Here is a 22,996-nt window from a genome sequence, read left to right on the forward strand (position 1 = left end):
CGGGAATCGAACCCGGGACCCTCCGGTCTGCAGTCCAATGCTCTACCCACTGGACTATCGCGACCCACACTACCTATTATATACAGCAGCAAGTCTGCACCCTCTCTTAAGTTTCTAATATTCATCTGCCTAGAACTATTCATAATTACTCTTCATTCATTTTCTGCATCTGTGTATTTTGAAAAAAGTATGGGTTCCAGGTAAGTTGTCCCTCCCTTCAGTCTTTGCCTATCTTCTGAAATTATGCATTACATGCTCTTTTCTATCTGTTGAATGCCTTCTTGAATAGTAGCTTTAGAAGTGGTGACAGACAATTGAGGAAATTTGCACCATTAGGAGTGGATGGAAATAGAGGAAGGGAGGAGAGAAACCGGGAGTTGGCATTAGCCTACTCTTAATGAAAGGCGCCAAGAAACAGCTTCAAATCTTCAAGGATTGGGATACCACTGAAAAAATCTGCCAATACCAGGATTCGAACCTGAGTCCTCTGGGTGGGAAGCCAGTACATTAGCCACCACACGTCTAAATACATCTTTCTTAAATCCCAACAGTTCCTTCACCTTTCTGAATAGAATGTACATTTTTCCCCATCTCCTTAAGCTCTGTATTTCTTTGCTCTGCTCTCTTCATTATGTTTCCTTTGGCTACCTTTCTTAGCTTCTTACCTTAGTTTATTGTTTAGCTCTTTGTAATTCCATCACACAAATTCTGTGTTCACGCTCTTCAAGTTTCTGGGAATACTAAGCCCTCTTTTCAAATGGAATTCCTCTTTTGTGTCTTCCTTTCAATTGCCATCTGCTCAGCTGTACCAGGGTCTTGCGTTACACTGACCATGGAGGCCCTGCATCCTCTACTGCAGAGCACAACACTTGGCCCAAAGGGCTGATTACTGAATTTCCAGGACTCATTTTTATATATGGTTCCATGAGCATGAAGCAAACACTGAGAAATATTGCATAAAAACATGAATTGTGTAGTTATGATTCTATTCAAATAAAAAGAAGAGTCATCTTTTGATGTTACAACCATGCTCCAATGATGTATGCAGTACTTAGGCACAACTCTTGAATACATATCTCATTTTGGTAGCAGTAATAAATTATTCCAAGCATAGTAGCCAGATTTGTCAAAACAAGTGCTCAGGTCGCCTCTGTCAAATTAACGGGAAGCAGCCATTAGATATCGAAAAAGTATATCATTTTACATTAGCTTTTAGTATAAAATGAGCTTTCCCCAGCATTCTTCCATACCCGTCCCATCAACCTTGGTTAAATGAGACACAAAAAGGGTACTTACTGACAAGTAAACTTAAATGTGTTATAAAGCATACTATGGTTTTGAGTGACGCTGTGAGTGGCGCGTTTAAGTACGCATAAAAAGTGTACTCGAAAAGTCGATATTGTCAAAACTTTTCCATCTAAGTAATTTACATTTTTTTAAGCTTGTTCTCAGTAGAAAACTAAAACCTTTAATTTTGAAAAATAAAACAACTCATGTAATTTTTTGAAAATACGTTTCTTTGTCCCCTTTAATTTTCTAATAATACTGGCGCTAAAACCGCGACCGCAAAAAAAACAACCATCTACAAGTATTTATTTATTGCTTTATTCACCATAGGCCGGTTCAACATGATTCCGTCGTATCTCGACAGATGTGGAAAAGTTAATGGACGTTATGCATTCAATGATATTTGCAGCAATTATCACATTTAATTAGAGAAAAGAGTTTATCTTGCATGAGTTCGATTTTTTGTGGTATTTTCTTGACCAAATTTTAAATCTAAATATTCTCCCTCTCCAGAAGTAGTGAGTCAAACTAAAGTTACTGTTACTGTTGAAGTTAGCACAATTGTTGACTCATGGCATGAACTGGATTTCTAATCAGTTAATTTAATCTTTAAACTAGAGATTCGGAAGGATCGAATCAGAGAGTAAACTCACGGAGAATTTATTTACAGTAGATAATTACGGTTGGGGTCATTTTATCTGGCAACGTCGCCATTAAAGGTGATCGAGCGACGTATATTACACAAATTTCTCGCCAGCAAAGGGTTTCAGCTGCTGAATTAGTACTCTGGTACGTAATGGCATCTTTGCGGCCGTCTTTCAGGAAATTGGTGAGTTTTTCGTGTACAAAAACATAAGCAGCTATTCTGTAAGATTCGATGAAGATTAGGTAAATGAGTTTTATGTTGATCTTTGGTTTATATATATGGCATTCCTCTTAAATTAAAACGATTACTTTCGGCACAGATTTTCCTTAAGAACAAACGCAGCTATTCCTCAAAACCCTCCGGGAACGATGTTGTTATATTATCAGCTGTACGTACTCCAATGGGATCATTTTGCAGCTCCCTGTCATCTCTACCGGCTACAAAATTAGGGGCAATTGCTATACAGGTATATCTGAGACATCCAGTGAAGTTATTTTTGATTAAAATCTTACCATTTTAACATAACTAACGAAGGGGCTCATACTGAATTCCGTACCATTTTAGGCTTCAATTGAAAGGGCTGGAATCCCTAAAGAAGAAATCAAAGAGGTGTACATGGGGAATGTATGCCAAGCAGCACTCGGGCAGGCACCAGCGAGGCAGGCCACTCTATTTGCTGGTAAATTATTTCTGAAATATGGATATTGCAAATAGTAACTAAATTATTGTCCTGGTGTTTTGAAATTTGGTATTACCTCATATTTGGACACTATTCCTTGTTCTGAAATCCAGCATTGGGTGAACTGTTCACATAAGCAGTTAATTTAAACTTGCCAAATGGCTACCCCTTATGTGTATTATGTGTTTTCATGAATGAATACTATCGTTTGTGTTCTATATTTTGCATTTGAACTATAGTCTATTGCCATTCAAACTCTCATGAATAAATCACCTTTCTCCCTGTGCTATCCGCTTATGTGTTCCGATATCCTCGTATTCCGGTGAGATACTTTCTATATTGTGCGGTGTATTCAAATACATGGAAATTAGCTTTCAATGGCAGACTTCAAATTATGGCTATATTTTAAGTGCCTAAGAAAAATTTTGTGTAACGTCGTCATGGTTTGGGGGTTAAGCCCCACTAAAGCATTTCCCCAAATGAAATATTCCATGTTATATGGAGTAACTTGCATGTCAGAATCAGAATTTTATCTTAGTAAAGTAGTATGATATATTGACAATGTATGAGTTTTACATGTTCAAGGTCATTTGAATATGGCACCAGAACTTGTGTGCATAATCCACAGTGGCAATGTGCATATCAACAAAATGCGCCTCATATGTGCTTAATAGAAATAAAAATGATAAGAATTTTTAGTTTTTCATGGCAGATAACCTAAAAACTAATATTTTTGATATTTTGATGGATAAGGCACTATAGTGTAAATTTTTGTCAAATGGTTGGTTCTCTTTGAACACTGCATATCCATTCTCACAAAAGGTGTGGAGAAGATAACTGCAAAACTGTAAATGTAACTGATTATTTTATAGGGCGATCAATCTGAGGATTAGTTGGTGGCAGCTCCCTAGAGTATCCCGTTTTCCACCCATCTCTTCATTTCCTCTTAGCTCTTTGTGATAACATTTTTCATTGGTTATCCTTGGCCTTCCTGTGCAATTTTTCCTGTCTATGTTGCCTTCATTAAAACTGATTAACTTTATAGTCAAGTAGCCATCATACATGCTATATTACAGATACATGCTGTAAACGGTTACCTATTTGATTATTTCATATATATTTTTTAAAGTTTATAATCAGATTGCTAATTGGTTCTTTATTACAATTAAATCTGAGCACTCTGGAGAAAATTGAAAGAAATTAAAACAAAATGTTATAATGATGAAGTATTATATTCTGGAAAAATCAATTAACCTATGGTCATAATCAACAGTAATGTGTCAAGCAAATCATAACTTAAACTATGCCTCTTTGGTGCCTTAATCATTCTTGAAGGGAAGACAAATATTCAAATTTTGTCCTAATTGTACAAAATTACGTTGGGTGACCCGTAGAACAACTTGGGTCATTTTCTTATTTTTTATCAATAAGAAGTATGAATTATAAAGTATTGACGATTAACATTTCAAAATTCATTGATAGTGGAGTAAAATATGAGATTTATAGGGAGGAGGGGGGGGGGGGAGTGAGTATGAAAAAGGGAAGAATGAAGTGCTGCACCCAGGGTGCTATTTCTTAAAAATGAAGGTTGTGAATGCAGATTGTAGAGAAGTAATATAGTTTATTGATAAGTAATGCTCATAATGTCATGTGATGAAGTTTGAGCATTAAGGGGAGTGTTACGTATTTCTAAAAGAACTATGGTTGTTACAATGTGTGGGTACTTGGGTGAGGTTGAAGGGGCATAAAATGACTGTAGTTTATAGTCTGCAGGGTTTTCAATGGTAATGGCATCTTTGTCAGATAGAGGGATTTTTTACCACTGACATTTACAGTGAAGCCAGTATGACAGGGAGGCAAGGGGCAGGAAGTGGAGAATTTCAATTTGCAGTCATGTAGCATTCGTTCCACTTGGAAGAATAAGTTATGGGTTTTAAAATATGCTTATGTACTCATGAACAGTTACAAAGAAAGAACTCTTACCATTGGTTAATCCTTCCCTCTTGACTTGCCTCCTTACTTTCTCTCTATTTCTTAATTCTTTTTCCATTACTCAGCCCTCCATTGTTAATTCACTTATGATTATAATATTGCAAAAAGCTAACAGAATTGTTACAATAACATTTATTCCTACGGTTAAATACTGAGCCTTTAAGTTTTTATATTACTTGTAGAATATGAAAAAATACATCAGTGAAAATTTTCAGAGAAGCACCTGAGAATAAAGAATGTACTTGTAGGCCTGGAAAGTCCTAGGAAACTAGGAATATTTGTCAGACTCTGGGTCACCTTGTGTTTGGGCTTATTAGGTGACTATATGATACAGGAAAAGGGGTTGGCTTACCTGTCGTGAATTACTTTTTCCTGTCAGAGGGGTTCCTAAATGTGAGTTTTACTGTACTACCTGTATTTAAACACCTGGTAACCTAAAGCCTGGATTTCACATGGTCCAGTGTACAATTCAAAACCATTTTTTTTTACTGATGATGATTCAGGGGTACAATTTTGTTTTCCATGAGAATTGTAAATAAGAAGCAGCCATTGACATGGAAATTGTGAATGTCCTGGCAACCCCAATTATTATAGTTATTTTAAATATAGTGGGTTGATAGTTGTTACGAATTGTTCCTTCAATTTAGCCTTAAAGATGAAAAACCGACTTGTGTTGCTCAAGTTTTGTGTGTATATAATTATGTGCTTACAATTTGTTATTTTATGTGTGCATTGATATCCTCATTTGAAAATATTTTAGGTCTTCCAAAGACAGTGCCATGCACAACAGTGAACAAAGTTTGTGCATCAGGTATGAAAGCAATAATGCTTGCTTCTCAAAACTTATCATGTGGGCAAGTTGATGTTATGATTGCTGGAGGAATGGAATCCATGTCTAATGTACCTTTTTACATGAAACGTGGAGCAACAAGTTATGGAGGGGTCAACTTATTGGTGAGTTGACTTTAAAATTTTCTGTTGACAATTCAAGTCATTAAATGAATTCATTGCAAAACTGAAAGTGTGGCATATGATATAGCAATGATTCTTGTTGAAAAATATTAAAGTCAGATAAATATTCTTATTAATAATTATACCTGATTATAAAGATACCTGTTTGTTGTATATGAGACTATTGCTTGCAGTTGCTTTATGTGTGCACTAACTGTATAATTATTATAATATACAGTTCAAAAGCAGTACAGGTGATGGCCTAACACCCCTAAAATAGCAATCCTAAAATTTTCTAGTACTATGCATATAAGCACATCAGAATAAGAAAACATGGCAAAGGTGACTAAATCATCTGCACCTACATAAGACACCGCAAGCCACCACAAGGGCATGTGGCAGGGGTGTCCCTTGTGGTGGCTTGCGGTGTCTTATGTAGGTGCAGATGATTTAGTCACCTTTGCCATGTTTTCTTATTCTGATGTGCTTGTATGCATAGCACTAGAAAATTTTAGGATAGAGAATATGGTGAGTGAATTCTCTTGCTGTCTCGTGTAATGGAGCAGAGAATTCATCATAACCAGGGCTGAGAATTTAGGGAAATGCCAGACAAAATTTCAATTTTGGGCTAATAATTTTGGTTGACATCTTTTCCATGTTAAAAACTATTTTTTTGGGGATTGACCGAACAATTATGTTCTCTTTAAATTGAGTTCAGATTGTGCATAATCTTCATGTAATGAGTGATTCTCATTGCATTATTCATGTTAAGTTTGATAATTTTTGTTCTTTCATAGAAAGTTTGAACATATTGGGTGACTTTCATGTGTATTTGCTCTCAATCATAGGTAATTTAATCTTACTATGACCAATGAGACCTAGATGCTCAAGGTCAAGTTTTTGGTCTAACTGATATGATTCTACTTTACCATTTTACGTATTTGAATATTTTTCAACTCTTTGGGTGATGTATCTACTTCCGTAAATCCATCACCCAAAAAATTGTCTAGTATGAGGGTATTTTGAGAGGTTTTCTGAATCCCCACCAAATGTCAGCTCAAGAGTTTCTCGTGTAGTAACAGGTAAACCTATATGAGTAAACACGTTAGGCATCAGTGTTCTGGGAAAAGATTTGTGGTGTGTACACCTCTCTTTTGTTGTTCCCGTTTAGAAATTTGTGAAGATGAAGAAAATTGAGATACTAGGAGTGATTAAATACTTTGTAAAGCAAGGTATGAAAGCAAAGGAAATTCATGCTGACTTTCAGAACCCTCTGGGGAACTGCTTCTTCATATTCAAATGTTGCCAAGGGGACAAACGAGTTTAAGTTTGGCTGAGAAAGCTTAGATGATGATCCGCGTAGTGGTTAGTCAAAATGTGCCACTACTCCCGGAAATTATTGAAAAAGTTAATAAAATGGTGATGTAGGACCGCCAACTGAAATTGCAAGTAATCACTGAAGCTGTAGGATATCATCTGAACGGGCAGATAACATTTTAATAGTGGAATTGGGTATGAGATAAATATTTGCTTGATGGGTACCGTGACTCTGGATGCACTATACTGATCCATCAGAATTGAAATTTCTGGCCAATGGTTGACCTGTTTTAAGAACAACCAACAAGATTTTCTGCATCAGTTTATGACCACAGATGAAACTTGGATCCACTACTCTACCCCAGAGACAAAACAGCTGTCAAAGCAGTGGAAACATGTTGATTCACCATGACCAAAGGAAGCAAAGGCAATACGGTTGGCCGAAAAGGTGATGGTTTATTTTTTAGGGATTCAAAAGAGATTCTGCTAATATATTATCTTTCCACTGGTCAAAAAATTACTGGGCAATACTATGCTAACCTCCTGGACAAACTACAGCAAAAGATACACAAAAAAAGGTTAGGTTTGAAAAGGAAGAAAGTCATTTTTCATCAAGACAATGCACGCCCACCCACAAGTCGGGAGTGTGTTTTTTGACTTTGTAGCACAGCGCAATGGAGCCTAAACTTCACCATGACAATGCCCCCAGCCACACATCCTTCATCGTTACCAACCTCCTGGCCCGGAATACATCCTTGGTGGTCCCCAGGCCCCTCCCTTTTAGTCCTGACTTGGCTCTGTGTTTCTTTTTATTGTTTCCCCGACTTAAGAGAGGGCTGAAAGTAAGGCATTGGAAGACTGTGAAAAACATCCAAAAGCATGTTACAATGTTCCTGAGAGACACTCCCATTGAGGAGTTTCAGGGTGCCTTCCAGGTGTGGCAGGCACGTGTCCGGAAGTGTATTAATTCAGGGGACAGTATTTTAAAGAATTTGACGCAGTTGTGCTAGTATGGTCAATAAATCTATTTTTCCCAGAGAATGTGCATTACTTTTATAGTGGACCCTGTGTGGGAAAAATTGTTTCACTTAACAAATGTTTCGCTTTACGAATGATTGTGGAATGTATGATGCAGGTTGTGCTAGGTTCCACTGCTGTCTAATTCTGATTTTGAGTTCACTTCAACAATTGTTTAACTCCTTTATAAGATTACTCAATACTTTTCCATCTATCTGATGATGATGCCCATTACTTCAGTGGTAGCCCTTGCCACTACTCTTACTGCTGCTATTAACAAGATAAATTTCTTGCATTTTATAGGATGGAATCGTATTTGATGGATTAACAGATGTTTACAACAAAATACATATGGGAAACTGTGCTGAAAACACTGCCAAAAAGATGGGAATATCTCGTGCTGAACAAGATGAATTTGCAGTCAATAGTTACAAAAGGAGTGCTCAAGCTTATGCTGATGGTGCTTTTAAGTCCGAGCTGGTAGAGGTGAAGATTCCACAGAAAAAAGGTGAAATATAAATGATTAATGATAAGTAATGTTAATCTTCAAAAAATTATCACATGCATCCTTTATATGACCACATCATCTAACATTTTGCAATTTGAAAATTTTTCCTGACAATCATTAACTTAATATTATTTCTATGCAGTAACTTTAATATCTCTGCAAAACATCTCCCCTATCCTGGGTTAATACAAAATCTTACTCATCCCAGCCCTTTTTAAATAAGACACCGCTATAGCCTGTTTCATTGTAACCTTTTGATGACGATGTGTTTAATAATGATGCATCAAAAGTAATCAGGTTATTTCATCCAATAGTGTGGAATATTAAAGTGATTTTAATTTATTATTAGAATTCCATCCAGAAGCTATCACACCTATCATAAATTTCATTAGTATTTTCAATTGCTCATAGTTTATAACTTTCAAAATTTTCCACATCTTCCCCATCTTTATTTACCTTCTTGTAATTATATGCTGGGGACATTGAAAATTATGCCTGGTGGGTGATAATGGAAGGTGAGAAGGGAAGGGAGATCTTTAAAAGGAAATATGCTAGCGCATCACGTGCAATTGACACCCCTGTTGTCCATGCCTAAATAATATTTCTCCAATGAGTTGTCTTCTGAAAATGAGCTTGGCCTTCTGTGGCAGATTTCAATGCTTGTTGCTTCTATAATCTATGCCAGCTATAATTTTTTGATGTATTAATATGAGGTTATCGTTGAGACTAGGGAAATTCTCTGTGACAGAAGCTGTAAAGTATGCCCTTTGAGGAAAGAAAATTTATTTGCATCTTCAAGGGATAGGTTATGCCTAGGGTTGGGATCATCTTGTGTTAATTTTCACAATTTATTTAAATCAGTGCAAATAAGAGAAAATACATTAAAAAATGAGAGCCTTTTAATAATTGTTGTTGTTTGTTTAAAAATCTGATTTTCACAGTTCTCTCTGATGCTTTCTAATAATATAGGCTGTGTAACTCCATGGGTTTAATATGTAGGAAATGCTACTGACACATGTGCAAGTTATTAATATTTCAATCAATAGGCTAAGGATCAGATCAATCCTCTTCTGCACATCTTTGGAAATTGGATGTTTGAAGTCACTATTTAGTCGTCATAATAAGATCTCTCTCTACCTATGAATTTGTGTTAGTGGTGCATTCTCTCTTTGTTATATTGTATATGTCTAAATTTGAGACTTGTTTTTAAATGTGTTCAGATGTTTATTTATTGATATTTATTGTGCACAGGCAAACCTGATGTTGCTGTGAATGAAGATGAAGAATATAAGCGAGTCGACTTCAACAAATTTGGGAAACTTTCTACCGTATTTCAGGTAACAATCTTTTCAGGTGCATTTGCCTGTGTTTAAAAGTAGCAGAAAGTTCAGTCCATCAAAAAATACCATGTAAAGGTTGCAATGTAGTAGTATGCCATTGTTGAAAAATCCCTGATTACAAGCTGGCATGGGATTGAATCAAACTAATTTTTGTAGTAACTTGTAGACACTCTTGAGAGCAGACTCCATACATATTCTATGCTATTCAAATTTGATGTGCCTGCAGTATTTGAGTGATAGTGAATATGTTATTATAAAATTTGTTCTATGCCTTTTATGATAACATATATGTACTCACATAATGCATGCATGTAGTTAATGCACAAGAAAGTAAACACTCTGCTATTCCACAAATATGACTTTACTGCATCCGGTTTTGATAAAGCATATCATCCGGCAATTGTACAAAGTTTTCGCATAGTTATATAGCCCTGGATGTGGGGAAGAGGTGGGACGGGTAGGGTGGGGGCCATTGACAAGAAGGGGGAGGGAGAGGTTTGTTTTGGAAAGTGAGGTGAGGAAATGGGTTGTCACCACTGTGGATAAATGAAGGTCGTATTAGTGCATATAGTTAGGATGTAAAAGGGAACAGATTAAGTAGGGGTAACCAAAAAGAGTACACTTGCTTGTTTACAATGTTTTCATGTGGAGAGGTTTGACCTATAAAATTTTTAGCTGCTTAAGTGCATCAAGCCTTGGGCCATATTTTTCCCTGTGTAGGATAATTGGTTTGAAATCGCTACTGTGATACCCTGACCCCACATCCAGTGCTATATAACAATATAAACCTTTGAAAAATTACCAAGTGATAATACGGTGTATTGAAACCGGGCACAGTAGTTCTATTTTGTGGAATAGCAAAATGTTTTATTTCCTACGCATCATGAAGGAGTTCCACCAACTTACGCCATCCACCATTGTATACATGCATATAGTATTAGGAAATTTTATTTTATTTTGGAAAATCATAGTTTGGGTAAAGTTAAGGGTGTTCGGTGACATCCCCAGTAATCTCACCTGGGCACTCCGGTCAGTAATGGAACCCTCTACCTCCAGAATCACCACATCCCCAACTATCCCGATATTTCATTGTAATTTAATTTATTATCATAATTTTTTTATTAAGCCTCTGAATTAGGTTAATCTTTTTGTGTTAAGGGTCTATTTCAGTTAGATTTTGCATAAGGATTATCTTATTTTCTTGTTTAGAAGCAAAGGTTAGGACAGGTTTATATTGTTACAGAAGAAATATTTTTCACATTTTTTCATATGAAAACTTATTTTGGTGTCTTTATATGCAAAATTGTTATTATTGTGTTTCAAGTTCTGCATGTTTTAATAACTGTGCCCTGGCAAAGTTATGCGTATATATGACAAACATGAAACTTAACACTGTGCGACATTTCAGTGCAAACGATTTCCAATGTTGTCCATAATTTCATTGCAAGGCAGTGATCATGCAGTCATTCTTTAGTTTTTGTTGAAGTAATATTACCTTATTTTCATTAACTTCTTGCTGTCAAATTTGGATTTCTAGAAACATACCATTGAACTGTCACATTAAGTTCAAACATAAAGAATTCGGAATGCTATTACAGAAAGAAGGTGGCACTGTTACTGCAGGAAACGCTTCTACCCTGAATGATGGTGCTGCAGTGTGTGTTCTTGCAACTGCTTCAGCTGCAGAAAGGCTTGGTGTGAAACCTCTGGCACGAGTTGTTGGATTCCAAGATGCTGCTACTGATCCGATAGATTTTCCAATTGCCCCAGCATTTGCAGTTCCAAAGGTATGGTTTTTTGAAGATTGCATTGCATGTATTGTGTGCTAAAACCTTATTAGCATGTAGTAGAAGGGACTTGGGAGTTTCTTGTTTTGGATAACTAAATTCCTATAAACATAAAAGGGAACTTGCACCATTAAAAAAATTTATTTCAGCATGAAACTTATCAGTTAAATTGTGCAAAATTTATGTGGAGATATTAAATTCTATTTATTAATAAAATGTAATGTAAAATGTTATATTAATGAAATAAAACTAATGTCTGAACCAAACTTATGGCAGATCTGAGTTACCTTTGACAAAACAATTGTATTGTGAGCTTACTGATCCTCGTCCAAGCATCATTTGTTGGTGAAGGATTATTGGCTGCTGCTAATTTTGTAAAAAAATAATATAATTATCTTTTTTTCATGAGATAATGATCTGAAATTAATTATTGTATTGCACGAACTGTATAAATCATAGCAATGAAAGTATTTATAAACTAAAAGCCTGCTACATCCCATAATAAGTACAAATGCATTTTAACCCCTGAAATATGTAAATATATAATTTTGCTTCAGTGTAATGAGCTAAAACGGTACTACAATTACCTTATTATATTCAATCAAAAGTTTTCCTTATCTCCAACAAATGTGGCGATATTTGTTGGAGGCACAGTTTTAAAATAATACATTCAAATACTTGGTTATTATTGACCACCTCTTTATCTGTCTGATTGACTTTTTTTGACCTTTATTATTATTACGGTGTTCTACTCTTTAAGGTAAGTTTTGGATGGACACCAACCCACCACTGCTAAGCCTATCCTATTTCCCTATTTCAAAGCCTCATACAACAAGTAACAATGTGACATCTAATCTATAGCAATTCCTTCTTCAATTCCATATACTTTACTGCTCTGTTCTTCATCTCCAGCATGCCTATTCTTTTCCTCCCCTTACCCATCCTGCGTAATGCTCTCCCTTCCATCATCAATCCAAATGCTATGCATCTATTGTCCTTGTCGTGTTTCGATTCCTCCCAACAACCCTCTCTTCTCCTATACTATGCTCTGTACTTCTTTGTTTTTCCTTTTAATTATATTTATTGTATTACCTTTTCCATGTTTCTCTTTACACACTTATGAAAAGCTTCAATGTATGCATATCATCTTGTCTCAGTAACCAAGTTTCGCACTATGCTAAACAATTCTCCATATGACAGGTCTTTTGTAAACTTCCTTAACATCCTCGTCTTCAACCCCCTTCCCCTTGCAAAATTTTCTCAGTTTATGCAGTTGTTCTTTTTATGTCCTTACTACTTTGACCCATTTGATTGAGACACTTCCAAGATAGGTAAACTGTTCCACCTTCTTGAGTCCAAGTTCTATGAATTTAATATATAATTTAGTCTTCCTATTATCAAAAACCTCATAGCCTCTGTTTTGTTTACATTGTTTCCCATATCATACCTATCACATTGATTTTACAATGCACTCAGTAATGAAGTGCTTAAACCCCTTCGGCTGACTGACAGACTAACACTTAATAATCAGCAAGCCTTATATTAAGAATTCCTCGCCTACTTTCATTCATCCTGCCAGCTCCTCCCATGGCTCCTTTACTATTTCCTGTGCGTCGCTTATTAAGGCATTTTAAATCTGTCTCACCATAGTGTAGACTAACTGATTTCTCTCTCTTAATGCCCAAGCATTTTCCACGTACACCTTCATCTGTTGTGTTTTACCCATGTAAGTTATAACTGAACCATTTTGTCAGCATAAATCTATAATTTACTTGCCATGTTCATTCCTTGGCCTTAATCTGTAGTTTCCTAATTTTATTTCATTTCTCTCTTTGTCAATCACCTTTGAAATTCAATCCACCATCACTATCAAAAGTTACCTACCATTGATATCCACCATTAATTCTTGTAGTTTATCATATACAACGTCTATTTCTTTCTCCCTGTGATTGCTTGTCGGGAGGTATGCCTGAATAAAGACAGTGTATTGTTTCAGCTTTTACTACTGTTATTAATATTCTATCACTTACCTGCTCTATTTTTAATATGCTTCTTTCTACCCTTTTGTTCGTCTTTTGTTGTGAGGGGTGGAAGAATATTACTTACACCCTTCTTTGGCTATCTTATTCTCCTCTCAATAATTCACTCCAGTATTCCCTGCTGTTTTTCCATCTCACCTTGCACACTCCTAGAATATCTATCCTTACTCTCTTCTCCTGAGAGAGTTATCTCTCCTGAGTTACCTATCCCTGGAGCCTAGGAGTTACCTAGCTCCTGCTTCATATTTTCTAATCTTTCTCATCATCTTAATATTTCAAGACCTTATCCTTACTAGTTTGACCCTCTCTCTTTTATTCTGTGTTGTTGCTGTCTCTTTCACTTTGCAAGGATTTAGAGAGATGAATGTGGAAGCCTCACCTCCACCACTGCTGGGTATGATACTTGACTGATTTGCCTAAGAGCTATTGTTTCCAGGACTCATTTTCAATATGATATCCATTGTGAAAGTCTTGGGATAAGTAATGGAGGTTATTTCCCATTGACTTCCTCAATAGTGTTTTTAACATGACGCCCCTCAAATGGGAACCCAACTGGGGTCAGATGCCTTTGCTGCCACTTCACTGAGGGAGAGATGGTGTGCGGGTTACTTTTCATCTGGCTCCCACCCTTTGACTTGTCTGGCATGGGTTACCCTACCAATAGTAATTATAAATGCTCTACCAACACAGCCCTAGGTGTCTGTAGAACACCCAAGCCCTTAAACCACATCAAGACTGTATACCATGGGGATGGTTTTCCCTTGTAGGAGCCAAATTTTTCTGAAGAAAGTATGAAAATCCACTTGACACCGCGCTGCATAAATAGTGGAAAGATTGGAAATACAATTATAATTTGCATAAATTATTGGTACTCATAATGTTTTGCCATATTTATGGTAACTAAATGTAGAGCTTTAAATCATTAGTTTTATTGCCATTCATCAACAAAATTATTAATTACTGCAACACATTACGCCAGCAGATTCCTCATGTGGCGTGTCTGTATTCACTCTCCACAGCTGCTGTCAATCCGAGGCTTCCATGTCCTGCTAAACCTCCCTGTCCTATGCTTGTTCACTCCCATGCATTGAATTTATATATCTTAGCTGAGATTGCTACACATCAGCTGCATTGCACCTTAATATTGAATTTAGTGTGTTCTGCCATTGGCTTCTTTTATTTGCAAAAGATTTTATCATTACATCAATCCCAAGTAACCAATTTTTACATTTATTTTTATATAAATTTAACTGTAAGGAAGAGTGGAAGAATGGTCTTTGATGATGAAATGATGTCACTTAAGGTTATTTATGTTATGGATTTAAACTTACCCTTTTTTAATGATATCCATATTAATTGAAAATTTACCATATTTTTACACTAACAGTTACTTGAACGATGTGGTGTTAAGAAGGAAGATGTTACTTTATGGGAAATCAATGAAGCTTTCAGTGTTGTGGTCCTTGCCAACCAGAAGATGCTTGATGTTGATCCAAGCAAGGTCAATGTTCATGGGGGTGCAGTGAGCTTAGGTCATCCCATTGGGTAAGTGAACTGAATAGTGTTGTTTATGTGAAAGGTAATAATTCCTTTAATAATTGATATTTCAGATTTTACTGTGGTTATATAAAAATCTTCAAAGTTATTATAAATTCTTGAGAATGTATTAATCAGGAAATTAACATTTATATCTTGAGAAGTTGGCCTTTATTTTAGATAGATCTCAAAATCACAACCATTTCATGACTCAGCTGACGTTTTTACGTGTTTTTTTGGTTGCAGTTTATATTTTTAATCAGTGCAGTTTAATCAAAGAGTCATTTTAGGGTTGGGATACTTGATGCGGAAACACCTTTATAGTGCCAGTATTGAGAATTGAGCAAGTGAGGCCAAATTTTTCTTAGTAATGAGGTTAGAATAACAAAGGATAATTTTAATACACTAATTGAAGAATTCTCTTTTTTTAATGAAAGGTTACTGTCATTTATGGCTTCATATGGGAATTATTCCTGCAAAAACATAAATACAATACTCGTATCTGAAATACCCCAAATGAAGGTTGCATACTTAGGAAAAATATGAAAATAATTAGGATTACAAGAAAAAGCACATTAAAAATGAAGCTCTAGAGCCAATTATTGAAGTTCTTAAGTTTAATTTGATAATTGCGCATAGTATGCACCTCCTTCAAAGTCAAAAAGATATTTTTAGTATAACAGATGGTGCATAATTTGAAATCAGAGAAATGGTTATTTAAAACCAGTGAAAAAAGTCAGTAACTATATGGATTCATCTACCTAGTGTGCAATTTAAATTACACATCAAATATACAAGGTGTGTCTGAATATTAATACAATTACACCTGTAAAAATATTTATTCAAAATATTATTAGAAGAATTTAAAATTCTTTGAAGATCCACTTTAGAATTTACAAATTTTTACCTGAGAGACTGCCATGCAATGTATGCATCCTGAAAGGTGTCAACAGGAGCCTCATTTAGAACCTTTTTTGCATTTTGATCCCTTGGATGGTCCCAAAACATACTCCTTTCATACCGGTCTTGGCTTTTGGGAACAAGGAAAAATCTGCCATAGCCAGTTCAAGACTGTAGGGTGGCTGGGGCATCATTGCCAAGTTGTGCTTGGCCAGGAACTCCGATATGCACAGGTGTAGCTGAGAACATTATCATGGTGCTACTGCCATGTATTGGTGATTTCCTTTCACATTCGGGTGACTCTTTTTCTTAATATCTCGAGGATATCCATGTAGTAGGCGGTGTTGACTGTCCTTCCTTGGGGTATCAATTCTTTGTGATCCACATCCTTGATTTTGAAAAGGCAATCAGTGTAGTTTTCACTTTTGACTTGCTCATTCTTAGGAAATCTGGGGTATGCCATTCAGAACTCAGGTACTTCGTCTCTGGGTCATACTCAAATACCCAGTTTTTGTTGCTGGTAATGACATTGTCCAAGAAATGAGGTTCGATTTGCCCCTGTTCCAAAAGTTCACTCGAGATGACAACTTTGTTGTTCTTGTTGCTGTCAGTCAATGGTTGCGGAACCACCATGGTACACACTTTCTTCGTGTTGAAATTCTTGCTAATGATGACATCCACCGTGGCTTTTGGAATGGTTGGTATTCAAAAGAGCACCAACATGAGACAACTTTTTCATTGCTTGCTATTTGATGGCCATCCAGAGTAGGATTCATTGTCCACCTCTTCCCTGCCCTTCTTAGATGACTGCAATCATTTTGAAACTAGAAAATATGACAAAGCAGCCTACACGTAGGCTTTCTTAATCATTTGTTAGGTGTTTGCATGACTTAAGTTGAGTTTTACACAGACCTTGATGGCATACCAATAGTTCAGTGTTGACTGCATCTTGTGTTGTGGCACATGCACTATCTGGAGGTTCATGGAAACAGCGATTCGGATATTCTCTGAGCACAGAGCGGACTGAGCTAGATAACGCTGCAAAGCTAAGATCCCCCCTCCCCACTGAACTCAAACAATCCGTACGCGCTGTTAGCAATAGGTGTACCAGAAAGAAAATAATTACATAATTCTTTGGACACAACTTGTACACCCCAAGCCATAATGTGCAAGAACTGTCAGGAATTTTATTTATGGTTTATAGTGCTCCACTTAGACTTGTATGCTGTGCCTTTTTAAAGCACTTCCATATGGATTAGAGATGTTGTAATTTGTATGATAATTAATTGTTATATAGAAATAGGGATAAAAACTTGAAATGAACCTCACCAATAATTCATCTGTTTACAAGGTCTGTTCAAAAAGTATTTTTAATTTGAATTGAGTTTTGAATTTTTGCAGGTTGCGTATATTTGATTTTTGATTTTTTTGTGGGCTTATGTTGGTACTTAGGTCTTGCACTTATGCCGAAAAGTTTGGCCATTGTGAATGTTCAGTTAATAGTTGACAGCTGTTTTGCTTGGACTTGTTTTGGCTTGTCTTTGATTTTTGCATGCTCCAAAAAATGGATCAAAGAATCTGTATCAAATTTTGTGTGAAAAACAAAATTAAGTCCGCGGACGCATTCTGAAAGTTGATTGTGGCATGTGTAGAAGCTACCTTGGACTGAAGCAATGTTTATTGGTGGTACAAAAGAGGCATAAGAAGATGTGAAGGACGAAGAGCGTGCCGGATGCCCGGGCACATCAACAGACGAAAACATTGATGAAGTGAAGAAAATAGTATTGGCCAATCGTCGAATGACCGTTAGAGAAGTTACTAAGTACCTAAACATATCGATTGGCTTGTGCCATTCAATTTTTACCAATGATTTGGGCATGACACGGGTTACCGTGAAATTTGTTCCAAAATTGCTCAATATCGACCAAAAACAGCAACGCATTAACATCGCTAATGAGGTGTTGAACTCTGTCTGCGACGACCCAAATTTGCTCCAGAGGGTCATAACTAGTTACAAATCATGGGTTTATGGTTATGACATGGAAACTAAAGCTCAATCATCCCAATGGAAGCTGCAGCATATACCAATACCGAAAAGAGCACACCAAGTTCGGTGGAGTGTGAAAGTTTTGGTCACAGTTTTCTTTCACTGCAGGGGTGTTGTGCATTATGAGTTCTTGCCACAGGGTAGGACGATAAATCAACAATATTACCTACTAGTTATGCACAATTTGGGTGAAGCAATCCACCACAAATGCCTAGATTTGTGGAAGAACAAAAATTGGCTTTTGCATAATGGCAACCCCCTGCTCACACATCGTTACTTGTGCGTGGATATTTGGCCAAAAACAATATGATAATGATGCCGCAGCTACCGTATTCCCCAGATCTGGTCCCCATTGACTTTTTCTTGTTCCTGAAACTGAAGAGGTCCATGAAAGGATGACGCTATGCTACGATTGACAAGATAAAGGCTGCATCGAAGGAGAAGCTGAACAAGATATCAGAAAATGATTTTTTGAAGTGCTTCAAAGATTGGAAAAAACATTGGCACAAGTGTATAATATCTAATGGGGATTACTTTGGAGGGGACAAAATAGATATTCATGAATAAATAAATAATTTTTGAAAAAACACAAAAGTTGCGATACTTTTTGAACAGACCTCATATACTATGAATTTGGGACAGATCAGAAAATTACACCGTGAACTCTTTCTACGTTCTCACTTAGCATTATGTTTCACCATCAATTACTCAAAAGTAGAAGTATTAAAATTGCATCTGTTAAGATGGGTGTACTTGCAACTTGTGTTTGCAGGCTTGACTCTGATCATCTTTGTGACTGGTCAGAGAGATGGAATATCTTTGCACAAGTTATATGAATTGATCTCGCTTGATCTGGCAATCAGGATTAGGCATATGAAAGTGTAGTGAGTAGGATAATCCTCCCACTGCTACTTTAATTATGGCTATCTCCTCCCTCTGAGGGTATAGCTGTGTGCAAGTTATCCCAAACATTGCCAAATTCTGGACAAACCTTACCTAGTGGAATGCGACCTTTAGCCCTAAAGATCCCATTCATGATCCGCAAATGGCCATTAGGTGAGCTAAGTGGGCTGAGTCCAGACCCTGAGCTGCCAGTTGAGCATCTCTGTACTAAGAACTAATCCTCAAATAATGTCCTTTGCGATTATTTTTTTATTTTATAAAGTGTGAGTTACCCTCTATAACAGAATATGTATAGCTTGAATTACATGTGAAGTTACTAGTTTGAATTTATTGCTAACAATGTATACATTTATGTTTTAGAAAAAATTCATGAATTTATTAAATTTCATGAAACAATATAAAATGAAATTTCAGATTAACTGAACCTGGGAAAAGAATGAAACATCATTCGATTATTTCATGAATATGATGTTCAACCACATCAGCATAACATCTATATTATTTTCATTATTTTTTTCAACCTTGTGGGGTGAAAATCTATATTTATCATTAGTAACCTTTATTTCTTCATTCATGGCTTGTAAATTAGGAAGTGCCTAGAGTTTTGACTCTTCTCATACCTAATTGATGACTGAGTAAGCCAACTGGAAGTGCTCAATTCTTGTGAAACTTGTCATGCATGCAAAAGTTTTTAGGAGGCTGTGAATGTGTTGATACTATTTGGGAATAATGATGAAATGTGTAACTAGATTCAAATGAAATCCCTAAGCTCTGGAAATATTTAAATTGAACTCTTGAATATGTGATTGTGCAAGAAGCCATTTGGCCATTCACAGACAAAAGAAATCAGAAATTAATTCTGTCAATTTTGAGAAGTGAACATGGATTTCCAAGCTTTAATATTAAATTGTTGATGCTGAAGTACATTTTATAGGTTTTCTAAATGCAAAGCACTTATAACTAACTTGTCCCCTGTATTAAAGCAACTATAGTTTCGAGTCAGCTACTTATTGCTGTTAATTCTGCTATCTTGTCAACATGTTTCTGAAGTCCTAAAGATGCTGACTACCATGTAAGAAAATTGATGGACCAAATATGCTCAACATGTTAAGCACTTCAGAAGTTAGCTTCAAAAGATGTGATAGTTTTCCTCAACTCAGAACAGCTTTCCAGAGATTAATTTCTGCAAACAAAGTCTGTTTGGATTTCATTCCCGGGAACCAATGTTTATCTAACTCTGACTAAGCGTTAATATAGTATACTGTATTTCCTGGCCTATAAGACCGGCACATACAATGCATAAGGCACAGTCGTGTTTCAGGTTAGAATTTATGAAAAATATTTGGCTCAGACAGAAAATGATTCAAACATTTTAATGTTAACACAATACAAAGAAAATAGAATTGCTACATGAAAGTATTAGCAGCTGTATCAATGTTTATTCATTGTAGAATCCCAGAAATTCATCAGCTCTGCTCCTAAATCATTTCTGCACTTATTTTCACTTTCCTCATACACATTGGCATGTTCACTTCCCTCTATCACATTCCTAATTTCACAGTTTTAAAAAGATATGATTTCAGCCAATCACAGATGCTGATAATCGATGTCAATTTCATTCTTACTGTCAGTGTGATGTCATGAGTTGTTGCCTTATAACATATTTTTCATATGCGATTGGCAGTTTTTGTGATGTTGTAGTACTGGTATACACGGACCATTTCTCTTCATGAATCACTTGCACCATGCAATTTTTCCAGAAAAATTGGCAGTACAAATACCTATCGCTAATTTTCTTGCTTTAGTTGAAGTCATTATGCTGAAACAGGAATACCCTTTTTCCTGTGATTTATTATCCAGTTATTCCTCAAACTTTGGAAATTTAGGAGCACATGACCATCAAGTTTTTTACTCCAAGTTTATCAGGAGAGATACAGTGCAACAGTGGAGAGGCGACAATCCCAGGGATTTATTTGTTAGTTTTTTAGGATGTACTTTAAGGGAAATATTACTCAATTGTTTACTACTGGCTCAACAGGTGATATAATCAACTTTTTTAAATAAAGGCAACCAACTTCTATGCCTGATGGTAGAAAAAATACTTAATGATACAAATGCATTTTTTTTGGGCAAATTGGTTTTTGTATTATTGGTCAAATTTATACCTGTATACCCTTGGCCCGTAAGATGCAGGCTGATTTTAGAGCAAAAAATGTCCATCTTATGCACCTATAAATACAGTATATCTTGTCGTCATAGTTTTTCGATGATAAGTTATTGTGGGTAGCCACTATACTGCATTTACTGTGAAGTATTTTTTAAAAAAATGAGACGTTTTGCTTGCCTTTTATTAAGTGATTTTCATCAATACAATTAGATTATTCTAAAATTTATCGCCTAATGTTTAATTATCATGATATCAGGATGTCTGGTGCTCGAATCACTCTTCATCTAGTCCATGCATTGAAACCTGGTCAATTTGGTGTGGCATCAATCTGCAATGGTGGTGGTGGAGCCTCATCAATCCTTATTGAAAAACTGTGAGTAATGGAATCTCAAGCGGGCTGATAAAAGGATCCTGGAAAGAATATAATGCTCATCTAACACATTTCAAATGTAATTCCATGCTATTGGTAAATATTTTTGTATCATTTATCTTGAGATGGAGAATTGTGATTGTTATCCTCGTGAATTATATTTTTATAGATTAAAAATTGTATCATACACATTGAATGTAAATACAGGTATAAAAACCATGACAGTCATTGTAAAATAATATTGTTGGCAACTTGTTTTAATTGGAGATATTGCTAAAAGGCTCTCATTTATGGTATGAATTACCTGAGTCTACAAATTTACCTAATGAATTAATGAACATTAAAATGTACTTTGAAAAGTCACTCTCTTTCTTTTTATTTGTTTCTTACTTTGGTTAAATAATTGGTTGTTGGGGTCAGGTTAAAATTTGTGCAACATTATGCTCTAAGCACCTGTTAAATAATTGGATAATGAGAGTAATGGTTGTTTGATTATGCCTCAGTCGTGACATCTGTTTTCTCAGCATTTTACTTTTTCCTTTACCATTAGTTCAAGTTATCATTTGACAGCAGTAGATGGTGGTGATGGTGAAGGGACTGAATCATTTCCTTTAATGTTAAGAGTTCTAGTGTTTAGAAAACAAGTAAATCATAAGGCTGCGGAAAAAATGAAAGAAATATCTTGAATCTGCAATAAGATCTCATGCATATTTATCCAGTGTATGAGACTACTTCTAATTCAGTGAAATTGTTAATGTGCATTACAGTGAAGCATGAATGTTTGAAGATCCTCCATAAAAGGTCATTTTTCTTAACTCTAGTTTGAATTTTTGATCCCAATTGAAATTCAGCTATGCCAACCAAATACAGTGGACCAAGCCTACCAAGTGCAACTTAGTGGTATTGTTGGTGGACTTAGGGCAGTGCAGCAACTTAATTCAACTATTATTTTTTTGGTGTTAAGTTGGTGTATAATCTGCAATTACCGCTTATTATTGCAAAATTTGTAATGTTTATTTGTGTCATTTTGATTTGGAATGTTATAGTCTGTAATGTTAACTATATTCTTCTTAAATGTCTGTTTTTGCTGTGCTAAGGCTTATGCTTATATAAGATAATTCAAAAGTTGATAAATCACAGTTAATTTAGAAGGTTTAATGTTTTTATTTGTGTAGACAAATGAATTTGGTCATAGGTGTTGTATTTATGTACGGGTATGCATATCGTATAAATGTTGTACACATCCTATGAGAAGTGCGGTATCCCTGTCTTGGGCTCAGATTCAGTTGATATCTCTGGATACTCACTCACCCATGCTGTGATTTCTGGGTACCCAACCACCTTAGAAAATAGTTTACAAAGGGAAAATAACTGGCCCCACAGGGTCTTAATGTAAAAATTTTGAATGACCTGTGTCATAATATGCGCTGAGCTCTTCACTTATTCTATCAAGCCAAAAATTAATTTGATTACCGTAATGTTTTATGCACATTGGTTTGATTCACCATAT

The 22,996-nt window shown here is 35.8% G+C and overlaps 1 protein-coding gene across 1 annotated transcript; it reads left to right on the plus strand.

Moving 5' to 3' along the window:
• The first annotated feature begins 1,963 nt into the window (after nucleotides 1-1,963).
• Nucleotides 1,964-21,849, plus strand: Acat1 (Acetyl-CoA acetyltransferase 1). The gene is made up of 9 exons (XM_071587961.1): nucleotides 1,964-2,116; nucleotides 2,253-2,399; nucleotides 2,498-2,612; nucleotides 5,365-5,558; nucleotides 8,193-8,397; nucleotides 9,649-9,734; nucleotides 11,336-11,524; nucleotides 14,951-15,108; nucleotides 21,373-21,849. The coding sequence occupies exons 1-9, from the start codon at nucleotides 2,084-2,086 to the stop codon at nucleotides 21,491-21,493; spliced, it is 1,248 nt and encodes a 415-aa protein (XP_071444062.1). The 5' UTR covers nucleotides 1,964-2,083; the 3' UTR covers nucleotides 21,494-21,849.
• Nucleotides 21,850-22,996: the final 1,147 nt, after the last annotated feature.

The sequence above is a fragment of the Hetaerina americana genome, unplaced genomic scaffold (genome assembly GCF_022747635.1).
Source record: "Hetaerina americana unplaced genomic scaffold, ioHetAmer1.1.p SCAF_1, whole genome shotgun sequence".
In the NCBI taxonomy this organism is placed as follows: Eukaryota; Metazoa; Arthropoda; class Insecta; order Odonata; family Calopterygidae; genus Hetaerina; species Hetaerina americana.